The 22222-nt window shown below is 42.9% G+C and overlaps 1 protein-coding gene across 2 annotated transcripts in view; it reads left to right on the top strand.

Moving 5' to 3' along the window:
• CDH17 (cadherin 17) overlaps window positions 1–22222 on the top strand; it is a 41722-nt gene that overhangs the window by 15395 nt on the left and 4105 nt on the right. For both annotated transcript variants that reach the window (XM_056333079.1, XM_056333078.1), the window contains 15 exons: window positions 1425–1523; window positions 2176–2313; window positions 4440–4578; window positions 5781–5939; window positions 6593–6792; window positions 8493–8624; window positions 9500–9650; window positions 10375–10590; window positions 11873–11949; window positions 13420–13611; window positions 14827–15071; window positions 16675–16805; window positions 17976–18212; window positions 19474–19590; window positions 19695–19811. In XM_056333079.1, coding sequence (XP_056189054.1) covers window positions 1425–1523; window positions 2176–2313; window positions 4440–4578; window positions 5781–5939; window positions 6593–6792; window positions 8493–8624; window positions 9500–9650; window positions 10375–10590; window positions 11873–11949; window positions 13420–13611; window positions 14827–15071; window positions 16675–16805; window positions 17976–18212; window positions 19474–19590; window positions 19695–19811 — 2350 coding nt within the window. The remainder of the gene's footprint in view (window positions 1–1424; window positions 1524–2175; window positions 2314–4439; window positions 4579–5780; window positions 5940–6592; window positions 6793–8492; window positions 8625–9499; window positions 9651–10374; window positions 10591–11872; window positions 11950–13419; window positions 13612–14826; window positions 15072–16674; window positions 16806–17975; window positions 18213–19473; window positions 19591–19694; window positions 19812–22222) is intronic.

A 22222-nucleotide genomic window follows, 5' to 3' on the forward strand; every position in this document is an offset into this window, starting at 1 on the left:
AAAAAGAGTCACAAAACCTTGCAGGCAAGGAGGGCAGCATCTCTGGCTATTATTAAGCAGATTCTGGTGTTATTCAAACACCACTTGTGACACACACAGAGAGCAGTGCTTTAGGGTAAATTGCAGTGAACTTAGAAATGTTGTTGTCATAGGCAGAATTAAGTTTTCCCTTGGTAATATGTAGACTGTGTTTTCTATCAGAGGTCGAATAGCTGTCACAGCAGCAATAGGACCAAATCCAGGGGAAAAGTCATGGAGCAGAGAACATGTGCCCCCAGAGCCCGAATCCACGGGGTGATGAATTGAGTGGCAATGGCACTCCAAATCTGTAAAGCAAAATGAAGTAATTTTTCCTCTGGAAAAAAGGGAGTTTCACCTGTGCAGCCAGATGATGGAATCCTAATTCTGGCAGGCAGCTCCTCAGCACTGATAAGACCTTGGGGACAGGGAGAGTAAGCATTCAGGGGAGCTTGGTCTTGCCTTTGGAGAAACAGGTAGATTATCTGAACCGTAGGCTGAATTGTCTTATGTGCAAGAGCTGCTCTGGGAGGCTGATTTTTGCTTTGCTTTTTTTACCTGAAAGCAAGAACAGTACTGAAACATTAGGGCTAGAGTGTGTCCAGAGGTCTTTGGGCAGTAAGGAGGAGATGGTTATAAAACTCATAAAAATTTTGCCAGAAAAAACCCCATGTGAAGGCATTACCAGCCATTAGGAAGAAAACAGAGGCCAAGACAGTTTTGCATGGCATTTTTGCCATGAGGTAGAAACCAAAGATCAGCAGGACATGTTTGCAGGTCTTGGTTTTGGTTTGTGCTCACATGCAACTGTTGTGAAGACACAGGGCTGGAGCAGCTTGCCCAGATGGCTGTGAAGCTGTGGTGGGATAGGGGACCTGGGGAGGTCCACCTTTTTCTGTACAAAAAAGGTTTGGATCTACTGAGCAAATTAAAAGGGGCGAAGCCCCAATTCCTCCCCATCTACAGATGTGGCACTGGGTCTCCCAACACACTTGGGGCCACAGGACTGTGCGGCTCCTGGATGGGATGTGGCTGGTTCTGCTGGGGACACAGAGGTGATCCAAAAATGCTTTTATAAATTTCCCCTTGTTCTCAGTCTACATTCAGCTCTTTGCTGCTTTTGTTTGCTATTGAAGGTAGATCAAATGTCATTTAATTATGTAGTGGTTAGAAAAGGTCAGAGCCCAAATATTTGTTTTCAAATTAATTAATAAATAACATTGCTTTTAGAAATGAATGTGCACTAAAGAATCCAGATATATTCAGTGCAAACCAGCAAGAGTGTCCTCCATTACACTACAGCAAAATAACTTGCAAGAGGCTCAGTGACGGAGAGCTGCTGTTCATGTGTGGTGACAGCAGACGTTCCTCAGCTGCTTTCCTCCATCCCTTTCTCTCTCTCACAGGCTATGTGCCAGTACTTGGGGGACCTGCATGTAACTGGGCCTCTGAAGGACATGAATTTCTCTGTTCCAGAAGGAGGGGGAGTGCGCTTCATCTACCAGGTAATAAAGTGTCTCTTGGTCTCCACTCTGGACAAAACGCCCATAGCTTCACACACTGACCTCAACAGGCGGTGTTGTCATCGGTGCTGGTGGGAAGAACAGTCCCCTGAGAGGATCTGGAATTAACTTTGACTTCCTCTATCTGGGAATTCAAGAGTCGACATGCAAAAAGCAGGAGACAACCCCTTCTCTCGAACACATTTTAAGAGGATATCCTAAGACAGGGATTAATAAAACCAGCATTCCTAGAGAATGGGTTTCCATGTAACTTGTGTCATCATTTTCCTTCAGCTCTGAGGTTTTCTTCCCAAAGCTATAACCACAGAAGGACAGATCCAGCTCCCAGGCAAATGGAGGATGTGTGTCATTTTTTTCCACTCCCGTGCTCAAAGCCCTGTCCTAAGCAGACATTTGCTTTGGAAAGAAACCACAGCTGGGATTTCCTGAAGCATTCAGGAAATAATGTGAAAACTCCTCTGTTGAGGATCAGAAAAGAGCAGATTTGTTTGAGCAGACTCTTGGAATAGCATTCCCCTAGCCAACCACACTGTTGGCAACAGATATTAGAAGACACAAAAGCATGAAGTTATTTCGATTATGGTGAAAATGCTGAAAAAAAGTTGATTTTCCCTCTGATTTTTCCCCATTCTAGTTCACATCTGAGGTGCCTGCTGTGAGTTTCAGAGTGACTGGCGAAACAGATGGAATCATTGACATTGTGCCAAGGACAGGCATCCTGTATCTCAATGGGTCTCTGGACTGGGAGACCAGACCAGTGCACAGGCTGCAGGTAAAAACCCAGTGAAGAACAGCAAGTGAGGGTTAAACATGTTGACCCTTTTCTGTAAACTTGAGATTAATGGAAAACTGTTGAAATTTAAAATTATTTCTTTTGTCTATGTTTACAGACAGCTTTTTCTTTTTTAATATAGAGCTTTGTTGAAGGATGCATGATTTTACAGTTCTGAAAGACTTTGCATAGGAAAATGCTCCTTAGCATAGGCTGGTTATGTTGAGAAAACAAAAATGATGCTGATACCAGTCCTTTAATTCTCCTAATATGAGGAGCACACTTGACTGGAAGAGAAATCTGGCTCCAAGAATGAGATTCACTTGTCTCTGAAGACTGATAGGATGAATTCCATGGCTGGAATGGGAAAATAAACTGTTGTAATCTTTTTAGGAAGATTATAATCTATTTAGTGACAAATGGTGTGAGCAAATGACATTTAGACACAGAGGCATGGATCTAACCTCAGCAGAAAGCTGTTTGTCAGATGTCAGAGGCTATTAGAGGAAAGAGCATTGTGTGCTTGTCCTGCTGTTATGCTCTTTTCACAAGGATCTCATTGTAAACACTGTTGGGAGTGGGACAGTGTGTAGGCTATCTTTAGGTCTCAATATAGCCTTGTGCTTATATTCTGTGCGAAAAATAGTATCGTCTTTTTCTGAGGCACTAGCCACTGCAAAGGAGATGATTGTGAGAGGATCAATATCGGAACGGACAAAGTGCATGACGATGTTTCAGCTAACCTTAGCTATCTTTCTGAAGTTTAGCACCTCAGGTTTAATGGTTTCATGTCCTCAGCTCTAAAGCACCCTTGGAATGGAATTAGAGAGGATAATTTTCTAGCTTCAGAAGTTATTAACCCTAAACATAGGAATCCTTTACAGACAAGAAGACGTGATGACAGAACTGAAAAATGATGCTTGGTTAGGCATAAATAATCATGATTTGATCTATTATGTGCAAAGAAAATAAAGTCTGACAGAAATGACATGGTTTAATCCCAGCCAGTAACTAAGTACGACACAGCCGCTCACTCACTCCCCTCTCACCCAGAGGGATGGGGAGAAGAATCAGAAAGGAATGTAAAAATCAAGGGTTGAGATAAGAACAATTTAATAATTGAAATGATATAAACCAACCAAACAAACAAAAATAACAGTTATAATGAAAAGGAGGGAGAAGGGGAGAGGAATGAAATCCAAAGGGAAGGGAGAAAAGAACACAAGTGATGCAAAATACAACTGCTGACCACCCGCTGACTGATGCCCAGCCAGTCCCTAGCAGTGACTGGCAGTCCCTGGCCAGCCTCCACCCCAGTTTATATACCGAGCATGATGCCCCATGGTATGGAATTCCTCTTTGGCTAGTTAAGGTCATCTGTTCTAGCTCTGTCTTCTCCCAATTTCTTGTGTCCCTCCAGCCTTCTCTCTGCTAAGGCCTGAGAAACTAAAAAGTTCTTGACTTGGTATAAACGTTACCCAGCAACAACTAAAACCATCGGCATGTTAACAGCATGGCTCTCACAAAATGCAAACCACAGCACTGCACCAGCTACTAAGAAGAAAACTAACTCTATCCCAGTTGAAACCAAGACAAGATATAACATATACTTGGTGCTTCAAAATCAAAGAAGTCTGAGAAATAAGAAGTCAAATTGTTTGGAACAAAAATGTAATCAGAACTAAGAATTAAGTTTTCTTTACAGACACTTAGATCAGCCTATTTTTCTGCTTGATATTTACAATAGCACACTTGATTCTGCTATATCATGTTGCGTTTTCTCCTGGTTCTTTAGAAAGTATCTGTTTCTATTTAAAGAAAGCCGTGAAGTCTAAGCTGTGCAAAAATACAAGTAGTCTGCTACGACTGGAAGTAAGAAATTGCCCTCTGAAAAGTGTTATCAGAAGCAGGAGTAGGTTATTTTGTTTTGTTGGCATTATATACTGTGGTGAATTATTGTCAGTGAGCTACTGTGGTAAATCTGTACTTGTACATGGAGCCACCCAGTGATGGCTCTCACCAGATTTGCATTACAGTAAGAATTTTATATCCTGATGTTCATTTATGTCTTTTAATTTATCTACGTGAAAATATTTATTTGCTGTTCCTTCTTTTTCCAAATCAAGGTGGAAAGCCTGGATCAAAAGGGAAACATAGTGGAAGGTCCATACACTGTTACAATATATGTGGAGGATATCAATGACAACCCTCCACAATTTGACCAGATAAAGTACACTGGAGTAGTGAGGCAGAACTCTCGTCCAGGTAATCATCATCATAATTAAATATTATAGTTAATCGGAGTCTAAGTAGATTAGTTAAACAAGAAGATGAAGTGGCTGCTCTACTCGGCAAGCTGAAACATGTATCAGTTTTCCTTCCCGCAGGATTGCACAAAATAAGGATGCAAGCATGTATAATATAATGAAAAGGCAAAGAGGTGACCACTATGTGGTGTGAAGGGATAAGTGTAATCAAAATTTTTCATAGTATGTGTTGCTTTGCAAGTATCACTTAACAGGCAAATACTGCTGCCCTCTCCGTTGCACTGAAAAAACCCCCTGAGCTAGAAGGAGTTTAAAGTTTAAAGGTTACTAAAAACTATATAGAAAGAGTAATCTAAGAATATGTAAGTCTTTGCACATCAGTGAAATAAAATGCCCAGGTAGATATGGGGTATGTGTTTACTCTGACTGATGCTTCTCAGAACGTGGGCTGAACCTTAGTGTTTAGGAGTCTCAGATTATGGATTGCCATGATCCAGTCCAGAAATCAGGAAAGTATCAAAGAGCAGTTCAAGACCCACATCTTGGAAATGAAAAAAAGGACTGAGCCAGCTGTTATCACTGTGACTATGGACTCAAGAAGAAACTTTTGCTAAAGAATATGCTTATAAAGCTCCATGGGGTCAGAAAACCATTCTGCAATATTTTACCGTATTCTTCAACTACATGCAAGTCAAAAAGATTTTGCACGTTGCATTGGTGATCAGAAGGCAAAAATTCACTTACGTCACCATGCATTTCCTTTATATTTTTTTTTCAGTGTATGATTGTCCTTTTACTTATAACTGTTACAGCTGTAGGGCATTTTTCTCAAGGTGCTTTGTGTTGAACTGATTTGTACAAGGACTGCAAAGTGGTCTTAAAGAGGGATACCAATGAGCTACATTCCAGGTGCAGGCACTCTTGGGTGGTATAGCCCTCTGATTTAGCTGTCACCTTCATCAACTGGTCTTCAGACCTGTTGTGATCCTACTAAGCAGAGCTGGTAGAGGAGGGACCTGTGGAATGGTACACAGACAATGTTACCTTCACACACAAGCATGGTTTAACCATAAGAGATGCATTATGAAACAACAGCAGCTCCCCATAAGCTGCCTTCCTGCCTTGAGAGCTCTGCTCGTATGGACTATATGTTGAGGTTTCAGTCTCCTCTTACTACTGTTTCTTCTCTAATCTGAACAGGCAAGCCCTTCATGTATGTCCACGCCACTGACCGAGATGATCCTACAACTCCCCATGCACAGCTGACATACAGCATTCTCCATCATTTTCCCAACCCTTATGCAGAAATGCTTTTCCAGATCAATAATGTAACTGGAGCAATCTCACCAAGTAAGATGGGTATGTAAAAAGATTGTTGTTTGTCAAAAAGCAACCGTGAGTCCCTGAGTGTACATAGGAACAAAACAATAACACAGCTCTAATGTTAAATTCTGAATAAACATGGTCTGTGGAACATATTCCACCGAGGTTTTGGGGAACTTTGTGTCCCACAAAATTCAAGGGAATTAGCAGAAATGGAGATTGGCATCTAAAAGTACATTGAGAACAGAGGTAGATCCTCTGGCCCTCAGGACTACGCTGGGCTGGGATCTTGGGATTAATTGTCTTCCTAGAAACCTAGAAATCCAAAAGCAGTAACATGAAAAGAAAACTCATCTGCCATGATGATCTCAACCTAACTGCAATGATTTAAAAAAACCATCTCTTCTGCTGGGGCTGAACAAGTGCCTAACTGGAGTGAGGGCTGTTCAGTGATGCATCTGCACAACATGAGACCACAGCACAGAGGTCTCATATGATTACATCCATATGACGTTGTGCTGCACTGTTCAGAGAAGCCAAAGATTTGGCTTGCTGAGATTTGGCACAGAGGCCTTTTTACGGAGCGTTTGGAGCAGATGAAGCAGCATAGTGCATGTAGGAGGCAATGGGCAGATAACCATCTCCGTAGCCTCTGCGTCCTTTCACTTGGCTCTTTCCTTTGTCTGTAGGCTCTCATTACTTAGATCCTCAAAAGCAGGACACCTTCACGCTTGTCGTCACTGTGAAGGACATGGCAGGAATGACAATGAATGCTTTCACCAGCAGTGCTGATGTGATCATCACTGTGAAGGAGAGCCTGTGGAAAGCTCCCCCCATCATCCACATCCAAGAAAATTCAACCCAGGTCCACCCTGTCAATATCAGCCAGGTAGGGTCCTTGGTCACACTCCCTGCATCTCTTCTTGGTGCCACGGAGTCTTTTTCTCCCAGCTAACTCTGGTGTCCCCACTGTATTCAATGCCAGGCTCTTCAGAAGGACTTTGGCATCTCCTAGTTATTTTTTATATGGTATCCTTTGGAAATGATCTTTAGTGCAGGTCTCATTAACTTACTTTTAGTATGAAAGTTAATGGTCTGAAGGTGACTGAGACACAGTCAATACAAATGCTAGAGTGACTGGACTTTGGCTGTCAGTTTGGAGAGGCTGTTGGCACTGCCTGTGTGTGAGAATATCCCATAGACAGAGGAAACATTCAGGGAATCTTGTTACAGCATAATGACTGGAAGAAAAAGGTGCTTTAGAAGCCTGCTTGGCACAATATGGAAGATAAAGCCCCTGAGACACCCAAAGGGGCTCTGAGACAGACACATGGCAGTTGGGTGCGCTCTTCTCTCCCAATGAGTTTCTCTGAGCACTCTTACCCTTGCTTTAACACCATGGGCCTTCCAGGCTTTGGAGGAACCAAGAGCTAACCTGTTGAAGGTTATTTTGAGGTTAGCTTCTTCCATCCGCAGAAGAGCCTGGCAGGGGACCAACTCCACTGCAACCCTGCTGTGAGCAGTCCCCTGCACTCAGGGACATCTGCTGTGACCAGTTTTGTGTGATGCAGCACACCTGCTATATCAGAAGTACATGGGAAGGAATGAAATGCCCTCCTTCAGCATTCTGCATTCCCACGGTATTCCTTTTTCATAGTGCAAATGCAAAATATTTTGCTGATAACTGCAGACCCATAGCAAAGTATACATCTGTAGATATTAACTAAAAGGCCAGCAGCCTTTTAGAAATATTTGACTTTGAAAAATGCCTTGCCATTGACACTCCCAATGCCATCATCCTTTGGACATGTCAGGATTCCCTGGATCCTGTTTGCAAGAGTAACTGACTTGCTGCTATTCCTACTGGCCTCAGTGGCAGCAGGTGGAATAAAAAGTAATCTGCAGTGGTGTCCCCATTCTGGGCTCACTTGTATATAAATTTCATGTGGCAGCCAATGACATGTCGAGTCTGCCTAGGAGAAAATGAAATGCAGTTGCTGCTATATAGTATAAAACATAAACAGTAATACTGACTCCTTCATTAATTTGGCAGCCTGTTCACTGCATTTTATTTTAAATCTGAAGCACCCCACTAAAGATCCTTCATCACAGACTTTGATGTATGTAAAGAGCATGCACACACATATGTGCATAGGTACTGGGTATTTGTTTTGTTGTTCCACATCCCCGAATTAGATAAACCAAAACAACAGGCAGGAATAGACAGTCTAAGGAGATGGAATAAACTCATGCTAAGACATTCAAATACATATTGTTATCACCTAATAGATATATGTATCACCATTTAGCTCCACATCTCAAAACCCTTCCATAAAAAGGTAAGTGTTGCAGCCCACCTGGACAGCTGGAGAAACTGAGGTGAAGTGGTTTCATCACAATTCGGAGAGCAGAGGTGGATATCAGTCTTTTTTTCTGCAACTCATCCCAAGAGCCTGACAGATTGTTAATTTTCTGGTTTATGAAGCTAACAGGAATGTAACCTTTTCTGTTTGTGGTCCCAAAATGATCCCTGTTAAACCTCAGTCTACACTTCTGACTTCCTATCCTGACTTATTTTTATGGTTTTAGGTGCAGTCAAATGAGCCAGATGTAATTTATGACCTTTTTGAAAGAGAAAAGCTGCGCAGGCTCCCATTTTCAGTCGATCAGAATGGTGTTATTTATGTGACCAAACCATTGGACAGGGAAGAAACGGATACTGTAAGTAAACACATAAAACCTGACCGATGGGAGAGACCATAGCAGGAAGCTGATTATTGGTGAGAAAGTAAATACAAGAAAGCTCACTAGAAAGGACAGAGGGGGGAAAAAAAAAAGAAAAAAGAAATAAAAGCTTTGTTCCTTGTCATTTTTGTTTGGGAATGACTTGATAGATATGAAAGCCCATTCATCTACTACATTGTAAACAGCTTTCAGCTTGGTACCCTACATTTCTCCAGGGGTCTGGCAGTAGCAATCACTGCCCACAGTGTATATATAGTGTACAACATGGACCAGCCATGGCAGGACTGTAGGTGCATGAGAAAGAGGTAGGCAGTGGCTTCTGTGGAGGTCAGCAGATTTGGATGTTTCAGATCTGCTCCAGATCCCAGGGGCCTCAGGGATCTCTCCACAGCAGAAGCAGAGTTTAACTTACAGTTGCAACTATAGTTACCCTGAAGTTCCCCATCTGGGGGTCTTTTAGACAGAAAACCCTCTGTCCCCTTCCACTCTTGGAGGAAATTTGTGCACGGAATAGGCCAGAGATCAGATATGCTGGAGGAATCCTATCTCTGTATGTGACAGATGAATTTGCAAGGTGACAAAAATGACATATTCCTACTTTTCTTGAATTTTTGTGAGAGCAAGTTCACAGTGCAAGTGAAGTATTCAGGACTTCTAAATTCTTTTGAGAACTCAGACCTCAGGCACTAAGGGGTGATGGAAGAGTTCTGAATTAAACAGAGTGAAAATACTGAAGAAACATATGAGAGGATATTTCATTTGCATGGAATGCTCCCATAGTTGCACATATAAATGCAAAACATGGTCACAGTGGACATTCAAAACACCTAATCTCAATATTCTTATTGCAGTATGATTTCTTTGTGGTCACAAAAGATAAGCAGGGAGAGCTGGTGGACAAGCCTCTGCATGTTTCTGTTATTGTGGAAGACATTAATGACAATCCCCCTGTGTGCCAGCAGCCCCTCACTGTAATTGAAGTTCAAGAAAATGAAGGTGGAGGTAAGAAAACAGCTTCTACTCATTCATACACATCATTCTAATCCAGTTATTGTTTCAAGCTGAGTGCAAATAAAGCTAGAAATTCTGATCCAAAGAGTAAAATGTGGCTCTGCTGGAGAAATGTTTTCCTGTGCAAACAGGCCTGTTGTTTTCACTTCAGTAATTCATGTGGAAAGGATTTCAATAACCTGAGAAGGACAGACTCAAGACCCCAACTTACAAAATGCCGTTCCATTTAAAACATAAAATTGCATTTTCCCACAACCACAGTTCTGGACAAATGCTTAAAACATAAAAACACCCTTTTTATTACTAATACAAGAAATACTGCTCTAAAAGTGGCATGAGCCCATTTTCCGTGTTCCAGATGCTCCACCAGCATCATGCCTTTGACTTCAATGGACCATTACTGAAACCGGTTCCTAAATCTTCACATCAGTTATAAAGCTCCAAGGCTGAAGTGTCTGTTGTTAGTCATTTCTTCTGATCAAAACAAGTAGCCCAGTCCTTATGGACTTCCCCAAGCCCAAAGCAGCTGTTTGGGATGCTAGAGGAAGAACTCCCAGAAGTCAAATGATTGTGCCCATTGCAGTGTTTTCCACACAGCTGTATTTTTGTTGCCCCTCTACCCTTTGCAATGTTATCACTGCTGTCAGTGTGTATCTCTGTGGAGAAACAGGACCACTGCATGATCTTACTGACTCTGGTCTGTCCTCTGCTACAGGGAGTAATATTGGCACTCTGCTGGCAACGGACATGGATGAGGAGAACACTCTTAACTCTCGTCTGCAGTTCAAAATTGCAAGTCAGGTTCCTGATGCTCCTGCAAGTAATCTGTTCTTTATTCAGCAAGACACTGGGGTTTTGCACTTAACTAGCCGTTCATTAAACAAGCGCATTGCATCCAACTATTCTTTGAAGGTGCTGGTGACAGATGCTGGTATGTAACGACTGCTGTTACACATTGGAATAACTTTGCTCACACTGACATCCCCTGTGCTCAGTGTCCAAGGGGTGAGGGGAGACCTGGAGGATTCACTGGATGGGCAGCAGCACTGAGAGCTGGCTCGCTCTGGTGTGGTACTGCCTTGTTCTCGAGATGCAGGGAGGTTAATCGTGATTCATAATGCAAGTATGGAAGGAAACCAGCTCTAGGGCAGAGCATAGCTAAATTGGGAAGCTTGTTAACAAGTACTCCAGTAAAAGATTTCCTTCCACAGGGGAAAAAAAAGAAAAGAAAAAAAAAAAAAAAGAGAAGATATGATTGTGGTTTTTCCCCAAAATCTTTCAAAGGGACTTACTGAAAAAAATCAAGAAATTAAACACAGCTGCTCAGAGTCCAGATAACTTATTTTAAAGGATTAAGAGCTGAAATTAATCTTCAAAAAGAATCTTGTCCGTTATGTAAATTCCCAGGAGTCCTTTGTGGTTAACTGAATGGAAAGGAAATCAAACTCCATGCTAAAGCTTAAAGCTTTATGCTGGAGACCTTATAGTCAGGCAAAACTTGTGGGTGGAGGAACTGGCATGTGAAGAAAGCAATGTGGCATTTCTGTAAATGAAATAGCATCGCTTAGGCAGATGATACAAAAACCAAATCCAATTCATTTTGGATACTTATTTGAATTCCATCCAAACAGTTTTGTTTGGAATATTCCTTAACTTTCAGCTCATGAAGCACATCTGTAAACCACTAAAACTCAGCTACGTACAAATAGCACATGACCAGGCAGAGTATGCTTCTAAAATCACAAACCCCCATGGCTATGGGTGTCCCTGACTAGCTAGCACTGAGATCTGAAGTTCAAGTCTGTCTGTAACTGTAATAATGAGAGTGCTGCCTAACAGCCCACCAAGAGGACACGGTAACATAACAACCTGGAGCTTACTTTTTGACATGCAAAAGTGATATTAAGAAGGCAAGTAGAAGCAATTCATAGCTATCATCATCCTGGTAAAGGAATATGGTTTAAAAAAAATTAGGGAAATTAGATGAAACAGGATGAGACAATGTTGAAGGAATTGGGAAGGTGAATAGCAAGATAGAGAATGAGGTTGTCACTGACTAGAAATATTGGAAATTAAGTACGTCTTACAACAGCAGGACTTTGCTTGGATTGGGCAATTTGGCAGCTCACTTTTGCTCAGAGTGAACCCTTTTGAAGGAAAGTTATTTTTGGCAGAAGGGTTGCCTTGACGTTGTTTGTTCCCTTTCCATGCAGTATTCCAAACGATCTGTGATGTGCAAATACACGTCATCGACATCAATGATCAGATTCCCATCTTTGAAATATCAGATGTGAGTACTTTTAATTTCATTTTTGATGTCTCAATAACATTTGAGAAATGTCTGAACGTATGTCTATAGAATGTCAATGGGAAACCAGCCATTTACAGCACAAGTAACAGAGCAATCCACTAGAGAAAATAAAGGCAATATATTGTTTCAAAGCCTGCATATAAACTCTATCTAGACAGTGAAGGGTGAACAGTGAGACTGACATAGTTAATTCTGAAATAGAAGGTAATTTGCTCAGTGGGAAACTATGTGTACAGAAGGGAATGATTCTATTAAAGCAGTTTATTCAGAAATGTAAGTTCTGGAGGGAAAGGAGTAAGAAAAGGCTTTAAAATTAGTTAAAATAGCTAAATGGAAAAAAGCTAACATCTCCCAAGTTCCCTTCCCAACACAATATTCATGTATCCGGGAAAGCCAGAAGGTGAATGGAGATCAAAGGCCCTATTTGCTTTAACCAAAAACAGTGGTTCAGTGATCCATGCCCAAACGCATACCTGCTGGCCCTTGGTTCTAAAACGGGTGTCAGGCTCTTGCATTTTCCTCTGGTGGTGGTGCTGGCATCTATCAGAGAGATCTGCAGACCTTCTGTGACTCCTGCCTGCTGGCCCAAGCCTCCCTGCAGACACTGCAGTGGCTGGAATGTCTGCATTTAGGTGTCTAAGTTCCCACCATACTTGTAGGCAATGTAGGCGGTGGGCTTGGGAGACCTGTCTGATCCAGCAGGTGGAGGTGTCCTCTTGAGGAAGCTGTCTCTTGAGGAAAGTCTTGGGCTTTGCTGACTGCATGGCCCAGCTCTCTGTTGATGGTGGCGAGAGCTTAGGCACATGCAGACTAGGTGCATACATAGCAGGCTGTTGACTTTCTCACCTCAAGGTCTCAGTCCAGGACCTGGTCTCAAGATGAGACTGCTGAATCGGGGAACATATCAGGCAGAGTAAATGGAGCTGGGCTGCTAATGTGGCAAAGGCCTGTGCTGCATGGAACAATTAAATATTTAACGGTAGTGGTTAGGGTGCTCACTGGATGCAGAGGAGCTGTACTGTACCTACTGCTGTATTGCATGAATGCGGAGAGTGGTTTCAGCAGAGGAGGTAATGGTTTGGGACTGTTGGTATAGTAGTAGCTTGCCCACTGACAGAGATGCCATCACCTTTGATAAATGTATGGCTAAAAAGGGGGATATACGAGCTTCGCAGAGGCTCTAGTGCCCATCTTGCAGCTTTAGGTTCCCCTGGGCAGTGAGGTAGCTCACAAGTATTGCTGCAAGGCACTTCGCTAATGTTTTTGTACATCTCTTTTAACCTGGTTACGTCTCTGCTGTGAAGCACACGCACTACTTCCCTCCCCTACAACGCTGCTGTGGGTTAAAATACATCTGTGCCTGTGGGTCACAAGCTTGTTGTAGTGCTCAAGTTTTTAACTGCAGATGGTGCTTGGTGTGTCGTGTTTCAACCATCTCTCTCTCCTCAGTATCACCACGTGAATGTTGCAGAAAATATCCCAGTAGGAACAGTGATATTGGAAATCCAAGCTACTGATAGAGACGAGCCTGCCACAGGGAGCTCCTACATCATTTACCAAATGAAGGAAGGAGATCCAAACAACACGTTCATCATAGAGACAGATCCTGAAACAAACCGAGGCTTCGTCAAGATTAATAAGGTGAATAGATGGGTTTATTCTTCTCCTTTATAACTGTATCTATGTATATGTATATATTTGTCATAAACAGTAACTGCCCTAGTGATGACTTGGGGGCTGGGGGGTGGGGGTTGGCTGGTGGCAGGGATGAGGACACCCTAAGCATGCTGCTTACTGCAGGAGGCCCCACTCTTGGGCTCAAGCACCGTGCCTGTGCAGGGCTCAGGCACACCTAGCCTCCTGCCCTTGCTGTCCCCTACTCACCCTCCACCACCAGCAGCTGGCTCTGCTGCTGTCCCCTTCTCCAGAAGGGCAGGCTCTGGTTGGTGAAACAGGTCTTTTTGCACCATAAAGAAAAAGAAGTGGCTTTGAGTGATTTTGCAGCAGCATTTCTGGAAAACAGAAAGACAGCTAAATGCTTCCATGGGCTGTGGTCATGGTGGTGGGCTGTAACGGGGCAGATCCTTTTCCTGCTGGTGCTCTGGACTGTTGGTGCCTCTTGCAATGGGAGGTAGAAGTGAGACCAGCATGTCTCAGTGTCAGGATGGAGAGGCAGTTTGTTCCTGCTGAGGCAAACGTTAACTATGTCAAAACCAAGGTCAGCATGGGCTGTGATGGGTGATACATCCCGTATGTTGAATGCTGGAGGCAGGAATATAAGGAAAACTTCTGCACCCATGAATTTCAATGGCAAAAGTGCTCTCCCTTTGAAATCAGCCTTCTTGAAGGCACTTGAATTACAGATCCAGGACATTTTCCAAGGGATGATGTTGTTTGCCTCCAGTTCACCTGCCACCAGCCAGGCCAAAAGGCATTTGGTGGACCATCTTCAGGCTCAGCCTTGGCATTTTTTTTTCCCAAGGAGGCAACTGTAAGAAACTCTGTGGTGTAACAACCCTTGCATGACTTTTGTCACCTGGAGGTTACCCTAGGCCTTCTCGTTCAGAGCTACAAATACTGTTGCTATAAACATGGTATAGTTATTGAACTTACGTCAGGCAGGTGGCAATATTATTAGGAAATGCAGTTGCTGAGGAGGCCTCAGAACGGGCATGAGGTTTCATTTAAATTGACTGTTCCTACTGTCATTTTGCTTCTGACAGCTCTCCCTTATTTCATCTGTATCTGGGATGCAATTTCCTCCTTAAGAAGAAGGGGACTTCGTAGTTTCCCATGGGAGCTCCCCGTGGCAGTGGGGCCATTGCTTAAAGCACCTCTTCTTTCTAATTTATCCAGGCTCTTGATTTTGAAGCAGCTCCAGTATACAACCTGGTGATCAATGCCACAAACCCTGAACCGCTGGTGCCAGGCGTGCAGTACAACTCGAGCTCCCTTGCCATTTTTAAAGTTTTCGTATCAAACGTGGATGAACCGCCTGTTTTCCACAAGACAGTTTACAATAAAGAAGTGTCTGAAGATGTTCCTGTCAATACTCTGATCATAACGGTGGAGGCCTATGATCCTGAGGGGGATACTGTACGGTAAAAGAGAGTGACCATGATTTATTTATTGAATTTAGGATTTAGAAAATTGTTCTAAAAGAGGTACAAGGAAAACACACCCAATATTTGGCATGCAGGAAGTATTTTTATACAAAAGTCTTATATCCTGGTAGAAGGGGTGCGGTGGGATGGTGGCCAGTGACCCACCTGCAGCAGACTGCTGGGCAGTGCCTTTCTAGCCAGCTTTCTCTCTGTGCTGTGACAAGCATACACCAGCAGGGCCCTTGAACCAGGAAACTAAAAGGGAGGAAGGACAATATATGTCTCCAGGAAAAAGGCAGAGCCAGTCTGAGAATACCAGGGCTTCCATTACCTTTAATAAATGAATGAAGCATATACTACCAACACCATGTTGTATGATCAAGTCACCTTGAGTCTCTGCCAGCTCACGGTTCTCTGCACAGTGCTGTGCTGCATGGTATAGATGTACCTTACACAGTAGAGTTGGATAGAATTATTTGTGGCTCCTGCTGCATGATTCCCAGCTGGGATGCTGAACAGATCAACCCAAAACAAACAATCCTTGAAATTTAACTAAAATCCAGCAAAACACCAAGTAGTTAATGGAGTTGCAGAATATGACTGTTGGGCCTCCTGTGGATTTTTATTCCCAGAGGTTTCTCATCTGGCTTTCTACTTTCCCCTAACTTTTGGGAACTTAGAATGTTTGGCCTTCTGTCAAACTGGTTTGAACGTGAGCCACATAGTCCAGAACCTCTGGGGGATGATGATAGAGACAGATGACAGGAATTCATATATACATGAACCACATTTCTGCTAGAAAATAGGTTAAAGGGCATAAAATAAAAAGTATAAAAAGTAAAAGATGTACAAGCATGTCAACATGCTCTTTTTAATGCAAGGGGTACTGAAAGAACAAAAACGTTGAATGAGGAGGTCAGGTCACATCTACCCAAGCAAATGCTTGTGCTTTACTGGGTCATATGTTCATAGTTAAATTTGTGTAAGTAAATATCCAAAGACCTTGGTTGTTTTTTTAAACAATAATATAAAAGCAATTATGGGGGGATGTTTAAAGCACTTTCTGTTCCAAGGCTGCCCCAATGGTAATTACAAACTGCTCCAGACTGGCAGCCGATAGCCACTGTCGTCCATCTCTGGGCCCTGGCCCCTTGCTGATCCAAAAAGGGATGCCTGGCTGCATGCTCCCTCTGCCCCCCAGCCTTTGGATTGTGCCTTCATCAAAACCAAGGCACGGGAGATGCGAAGAGGAGAGAGGGACATGGGGTTGGGACAGAATGCCCTTTTGGACCAAGAGCTCAGGAAAGCCTCAGGTTTCCCAGTCAGGAGGAAGGTGGAGTTGCAGTACATAGGCTAGAGGAATGGTGGTGTTCCCATGGTTCTGCTCACAATCATCCTCAATGATTTTGGCCTCCCTTCCTCTGTCTCTCTCTCCTGGTTGGCTGTAGTACTGGGACTTTTCCAAGAACTCTCTCTTTGAGTACAGTTATAATCAAGCCGCTTGCCTAAAATAAAAAAAACAGAAGTATTTGCTTTGTCAGCAGTTTTTCCTGATTTGGAATAGTATATGTGATTTTTTTCCCCCTCTTTCTTTCCAAAGATACTCCTTAGAAGGTGACGTGAGGAAATGGCTGAGGATTGATTCAGCCACCGGGCAGGTATACACTGCTTCCACTTTGGATCGAGAACAACAAGAAATGTACACAGTTGAGGTTGTTGCGTCAGAGCTAAGTAAGTGATGAAACGGCTCCATAGACACACAGAGGGATCCCTTGCCCTTACTGCGTTGTGAGGAATTATCATACTTCCTACGACTAAACCCATGAAAAGTACAGGAACATGTGATGTATCCTTAGAAGTAAAATTTTCTTAAGAATTTAACTTACTTAAAAGAAATCTTGCTGTTGCAATGAGGATTAAAAAAGCATACATTAAGTTAGCTATCATACACCGTTATATTTGCTTGAGCCACATGGCATGCAGCGACAGAATTTCTTCAGCGTTTTCAGCATCAACATTTTCTGCCATCTTTTTCCTCTATAGCTGTAAAGCTTTTAGTCTTTGTCGTAGGTACATTTAGGCTTCCTGAAAACAGCTGGAGAGTAACTTGCAACCTTGTACAGAGTTTCATTTTGTTATGAATAAAAGTAATACACTGGTTGGTCTGAAATATATTAGGGGTCTTAGTTCCAGCCATTAGAATCTTTCAAAAGTCCATCTGAGGAGATTTCATATGTGATTTACATTTCATAGGGGTTAAAAACTCTGGACTATATCTGATATAAATCTAGATTTCCCTTCTTAAACACAGATAAACAATAATTCTGGCAACTGTTGGGGGGGATATGGGTTAAGATGCAGTTCTTGTATGTCAGGAAAAAAAGAGTGCTTCCTCGAGCACCAAGATGGAGTGGGGCTGTTCCTGCAGGAACAGGCTGGAGAGATGACAGGGCTCTGAAAGCTCTCCTCGGGCCCCTTGTCTTGGCCCCAAGGCAGAATATTGACTTCATTTCTTATATATAGAAGAGAGATGGGAAACCCATGGAGTTTCATGCTTAAAAGAGTTCTCCAAAGACCACCAGTCATCTTGGATATGACAGCTTACCAGATATGATGGGTGTGACCGCTTATGAGAGATGATGGTCTATCTGCCTCCTTTCGCTTGCTAGTGTTCTGTAGTTAGCAAGAATTGGGGATAAATAAACCATACTTTTTAAAAAGTGGTGGCAACAACCACGAGTCCCTCAGGACCTCCTGAGACCTCGCCTCTGCAACCTGCAGACAGAGTACCACCTCCCACTCTCTGCCTGATGGCGTACCCATACAATAGCTGCAAACACAATGAGCCAGTGTGTAAGTCCAAGATGTGCATGTAACTTTGCATTCTGCTAAACTCTGCAGGTAATGCAGCTCAAAAATCCAAAACAACCTTGATACTACACTTAAGTGATGTGAATGACAACCCTCCACACTTAGCTATGGATTATCCACCTTTCTTCTGCCACCCACTCAGTGGAGGAGAGAGAGCTTTCATTCAAGCTGCTGATGCTGATGAACAGTGGTATTATCCAAAATTTACTTTTTCTCTCGCGGATGATATGAATACAAGAAATAATTGGGAAATCTCAAAAGTCAATGGTAAGTTAAAGCTATTTTTATAATGATTTGGGACTCTAAGTACTCAGGGAAATATAAAAAAAAATGGAATTCCTTTTCATTCCTACTGTTGCATATTCAGTATTCCATGAAGAAAAAAAGTAGGCTGTTGAGAAATTGCATGCTTTTTGGCATTTATTTTTTTGTACATCTAAGTCATTATTTTTTTCAAGAGATAACATCTAGTATGTTGCAAGCTAAAATTTCACTAGTAATTATGAGAGAAGAAACATGTAAGAATAAAATGTACTGTGTGTTTAATGAATACAAATGACTTTGGCTAAATCAATAAGGCAGTTTGCAAACTGTCTATTTCTGACGTTTCATGTGCAAAGGGAAGTCAGGCCTCACAAACCAACTGGAGTTCTTTGAAGGTGGTCAGTAAGCACATGGATAAGCACTTGACCCACAGAGCCTGTCTGCATTCCTGAAAGATGTTTGATGAAATGTCCCACTAGAGAAAGTTGGGTTACCATGATGTGAAAGGGACAAGTTTTGAAAGGATAAATAATAATTTAAAATTCAGGAGATGGATTCAATGGTCAGCTCTTGCAGTGAAGGGAGTTCATATCTGGTTTTCCAAAGTGGTTTTTTTTTGCTAGGATCTGTGCACTTCAATAAATATGGATTTGCAATGAGGAGGCAAAGTTCACTTACTATACAAAGTTATTTGGGTAGGAATGAAGTGTGAAGAACTGCAGAACATAGCCTCAAAACTGAGTTGGTAGAAAAATAAAATGGCAGATTCACATGAACGCTGGACTTATTCTAGAGACAAGATACTGATGCTGATAGACCTTTGGTCTGGTCCCAACAGCTCTTACAGTCTTACTTTTCCAAGTTGTAAAGAGTCTTAGATGTGTCAGTGTACATGCGCTAGGATGGTCTGTCCTACTAAATTATCTTGGGAACAATTTAAGTTGGTTATGGCTTCTATGAGTACGGGGGTTATTCTTGAACTGGATGTGATGCTGTCAGTGTAGCACTACCCAAGATCAGATCTGGTCAGCTGTAGAAATTAGGAAGGAAATGTTATGACCATATTATGCTGAAGGCCAGACTCGACTTTTAGACCATCCTTTTTGACTTAATGTCTGCAAACCAATGAGATATGGGAAGACACAGGAAAACAGGAACTACCATCATGTGCAAAGCAGCCTTAAAGGATCATTTGCAGCTGGTATGAATGTTGAGCTATTTTTTTTTCTTGTGCTGACATGAATGTCCCATTTCCTACTTACAGGTACTCATGCTTACCTCTCCCCAAAACATGTTGACTTTGAAGAGAAGGTCTATAATGTTCCAGTAATAATTAATGACAATGGACAGCCACCTTTGGAAATGAAAGTGAATCTTGAAGGTATGCTATGCACAGAGCTATTCATTTCAAGACAAGTTACATTTATGAATAACCAAACCAGACTACTAAACTTCTCCTTAACCTCATGGCATTTCTTTTTGCAGTAAACATCTGCAAGTGTTCAAGTGAAAAGTCATGTTTTATCGAAGTACAGCGTGAACACTTCTGGCCAAGTCCCGGCCAGGCAATTGGGATTCTGATTGGGGTCCTGCTTGTCATTGGTAGGTCACTGTTTCTTGGTTTATATGAAGCCAAGTCTCTGAGAGATGAAGGTGCTGCTGCATTTCTGATGCTAATGCACTTGGGTGAAAAGATGTCATGAATGTTGCAGAATGAGCAAAAGGGGGAAGATCTCATGATTGTGTATAATGTTTGCTGCAAACTTGTAAGTTTTTAGTCATAGGAATAGCTTTCTTTGGCTGTGCTTCTGCTTCAAAGTGCAGCAAGCAGCTGCGACAGAAGAAACCGCTGCGCTTGTCACATATTGTCATTTCATTGCTACCTACTGCCTTTTCCCTGTCAAGGAAGGGATTGGAGCCTTGTCTTGGGCTTCTAGATTATAGGAAAATAGTGAAGCATCCAAGGATGTCATGCTTAGAATGCCTATACCCATAGCTTACAATTATGGTTTTATTTACCTATTTCATCTTTGTAGGTTTCCATTTTTCATATGGAGGATTGCTTTGAGCCGTGGGAATCTGGCATTTACATGAACAAACTACAGTCTAATTGTTAAACAGTAGTGAACAGTATTATGTTCTTCTTATAGGCATAAGCTGATGCAACTTCAACAAGTAATTTAAAACTTTTTCCAAAACAAGACAAAATATTTTTTAGTATTAGAATAGGATAGGGTAGGATAGGATAGGGTAGGATAGGGTAGGATAGGATAGGATAGGATAGGATAGGATAGGATAGGATAGGATAGGATAGGATAGGATAGGATAGGATAGGATAGGGTAGGATAGGATAGGGTAGGATAGGGTAGGATAGGGTAGGATAGGATAGGGTAGGATAGGATAGGGTAGGATAGGATAGGATAGGATAGGGTAGGATAGGATAGGATAGGGTAGGATAGGATAGCATAGGATAGGATAGGATAGGATAGGATAGGGTAGGATAGGATAGGATAGGATAGGATAGGGTAGGATAGGATAGGATAGGATAGGATAGGATAGGATAGGGTAGGATAGGATAGGATAGGATAGGATAGGATAGGATAGGATAGGGTAGGATAGGATAGGATAGGATAGGATAGGATAGGATAGGATAGGGTAGGATAGGATAGGATAGGATAGAGTAGGATAGGGTAGGATAGGATAGGATAGGATAGGATAGGGTAGGATAGGATAGGATAGGATAGGATAGGATAGGATAGGGTAGGATAGGATAGGATAGGATAGGATAGGATAGGGTAGGATAGGATAGGATAGGATAGGATAGGATAGGATAGGATAGGATAGGGTAGGATAGGATAGGATAGGATAGGATAGGATAGGATAGGATAGGATAGGATAGGATAGAACAGGATAGGATAGGATACAATACAATACAACACGTCATTTGGAAGTGGCCTACAATGATCACAGTCCAACTGCCTGACCACTCCAGGGCCAACTAAAAGTTAAAGCATATTATTAACAGCATTGTCCAAATGCCTCAAACACTGACAGGCTTGAGGCATCAACCACCTCTCTAGGAATCCTGTTCCAGTGTTTGACCACCCCAGTAAACAAATGCTTCCTCATGTCCAGTCTAAACCTCCCCTGGAGCAGTTTTAAACCATTCCCACATGTGCTGTCACTGGATCCAGGGAGAAGAGCTCAGCACCTCCCTCTCCACCTCCCCTCCTCAGGAAGCCATAGAGAGCGGTGAGGTCACCCCTCAGCCTCCTTTTCTCCAACCTGGACAAGCCCAAAGCCCTTACCCACTCCTCATCGGACATGCCTTCCAGCCCTCTCACCAGCTGCGTTGCCCTCCTCTGAAGGCTTTCAGGGACCTTCACATCCTTCTGAAATTCTGGGCCCCAGAACTGCACACAGTGCGCAAGGTGAGGCCGCAGCGACACTGAACGCAGGGACAGGCGCCGCTGGGGCCGCTGGTTGTGCTGTGTCCGATCACCCCAGGGTGACCCAGCACCCGTGGCTGCCAGGGCACGCTGCTGACTCACGCTGAGCCTGCTGTCACCAGCACCCCCAGGTCCCTTTCTGCAGCGCTGCTCCCTAGCCACTCCTCTCCCAATCTTTACTTGTGCCTGGCGTTACTCCATCCCCAGGTGCAGAATCTGGCATCTGGATTTGTTAAATTTCATCCCATTAATCATTGCCTGATGCTGCAGCCTACATAGATCCTTCTGTAAGGCCTCTTGTCCCTCAAGTGAGTCACAGCACTGCCCAGTTTGGTATCATCAGGGAACCTGCTAACGGTGCGTACAGCTCCTGCATCCAGATCAGTGATACCTGTGTTGAACAGAACTGGCCCTAGAGCTGAACCCTCAGGAACGCCGCTGCTGACAAGTCACCAGCCAGGTGTAGCCCCGTTCACATCAACCCTTTGAGCCCTGCCCTGTAGCCAGCTCTTTGCCCAGTGCGCCAGGAATCCACTCACACCACAGCTGGGCAACTGGTCCTGA

Source organism: Falco biarmicus, chromosome 3 (assembly GCF_023638135.1).
Source record: "Falco biarmicus isolate bFalBia1 chromosome 3, bFalBia1.pri, whole genome shotgun sequence".
NCBI lineage: Eukaryota > Metazoa > Chordata > Aves > Falconiformes > Falconidae > Falco > Falco biarmicus.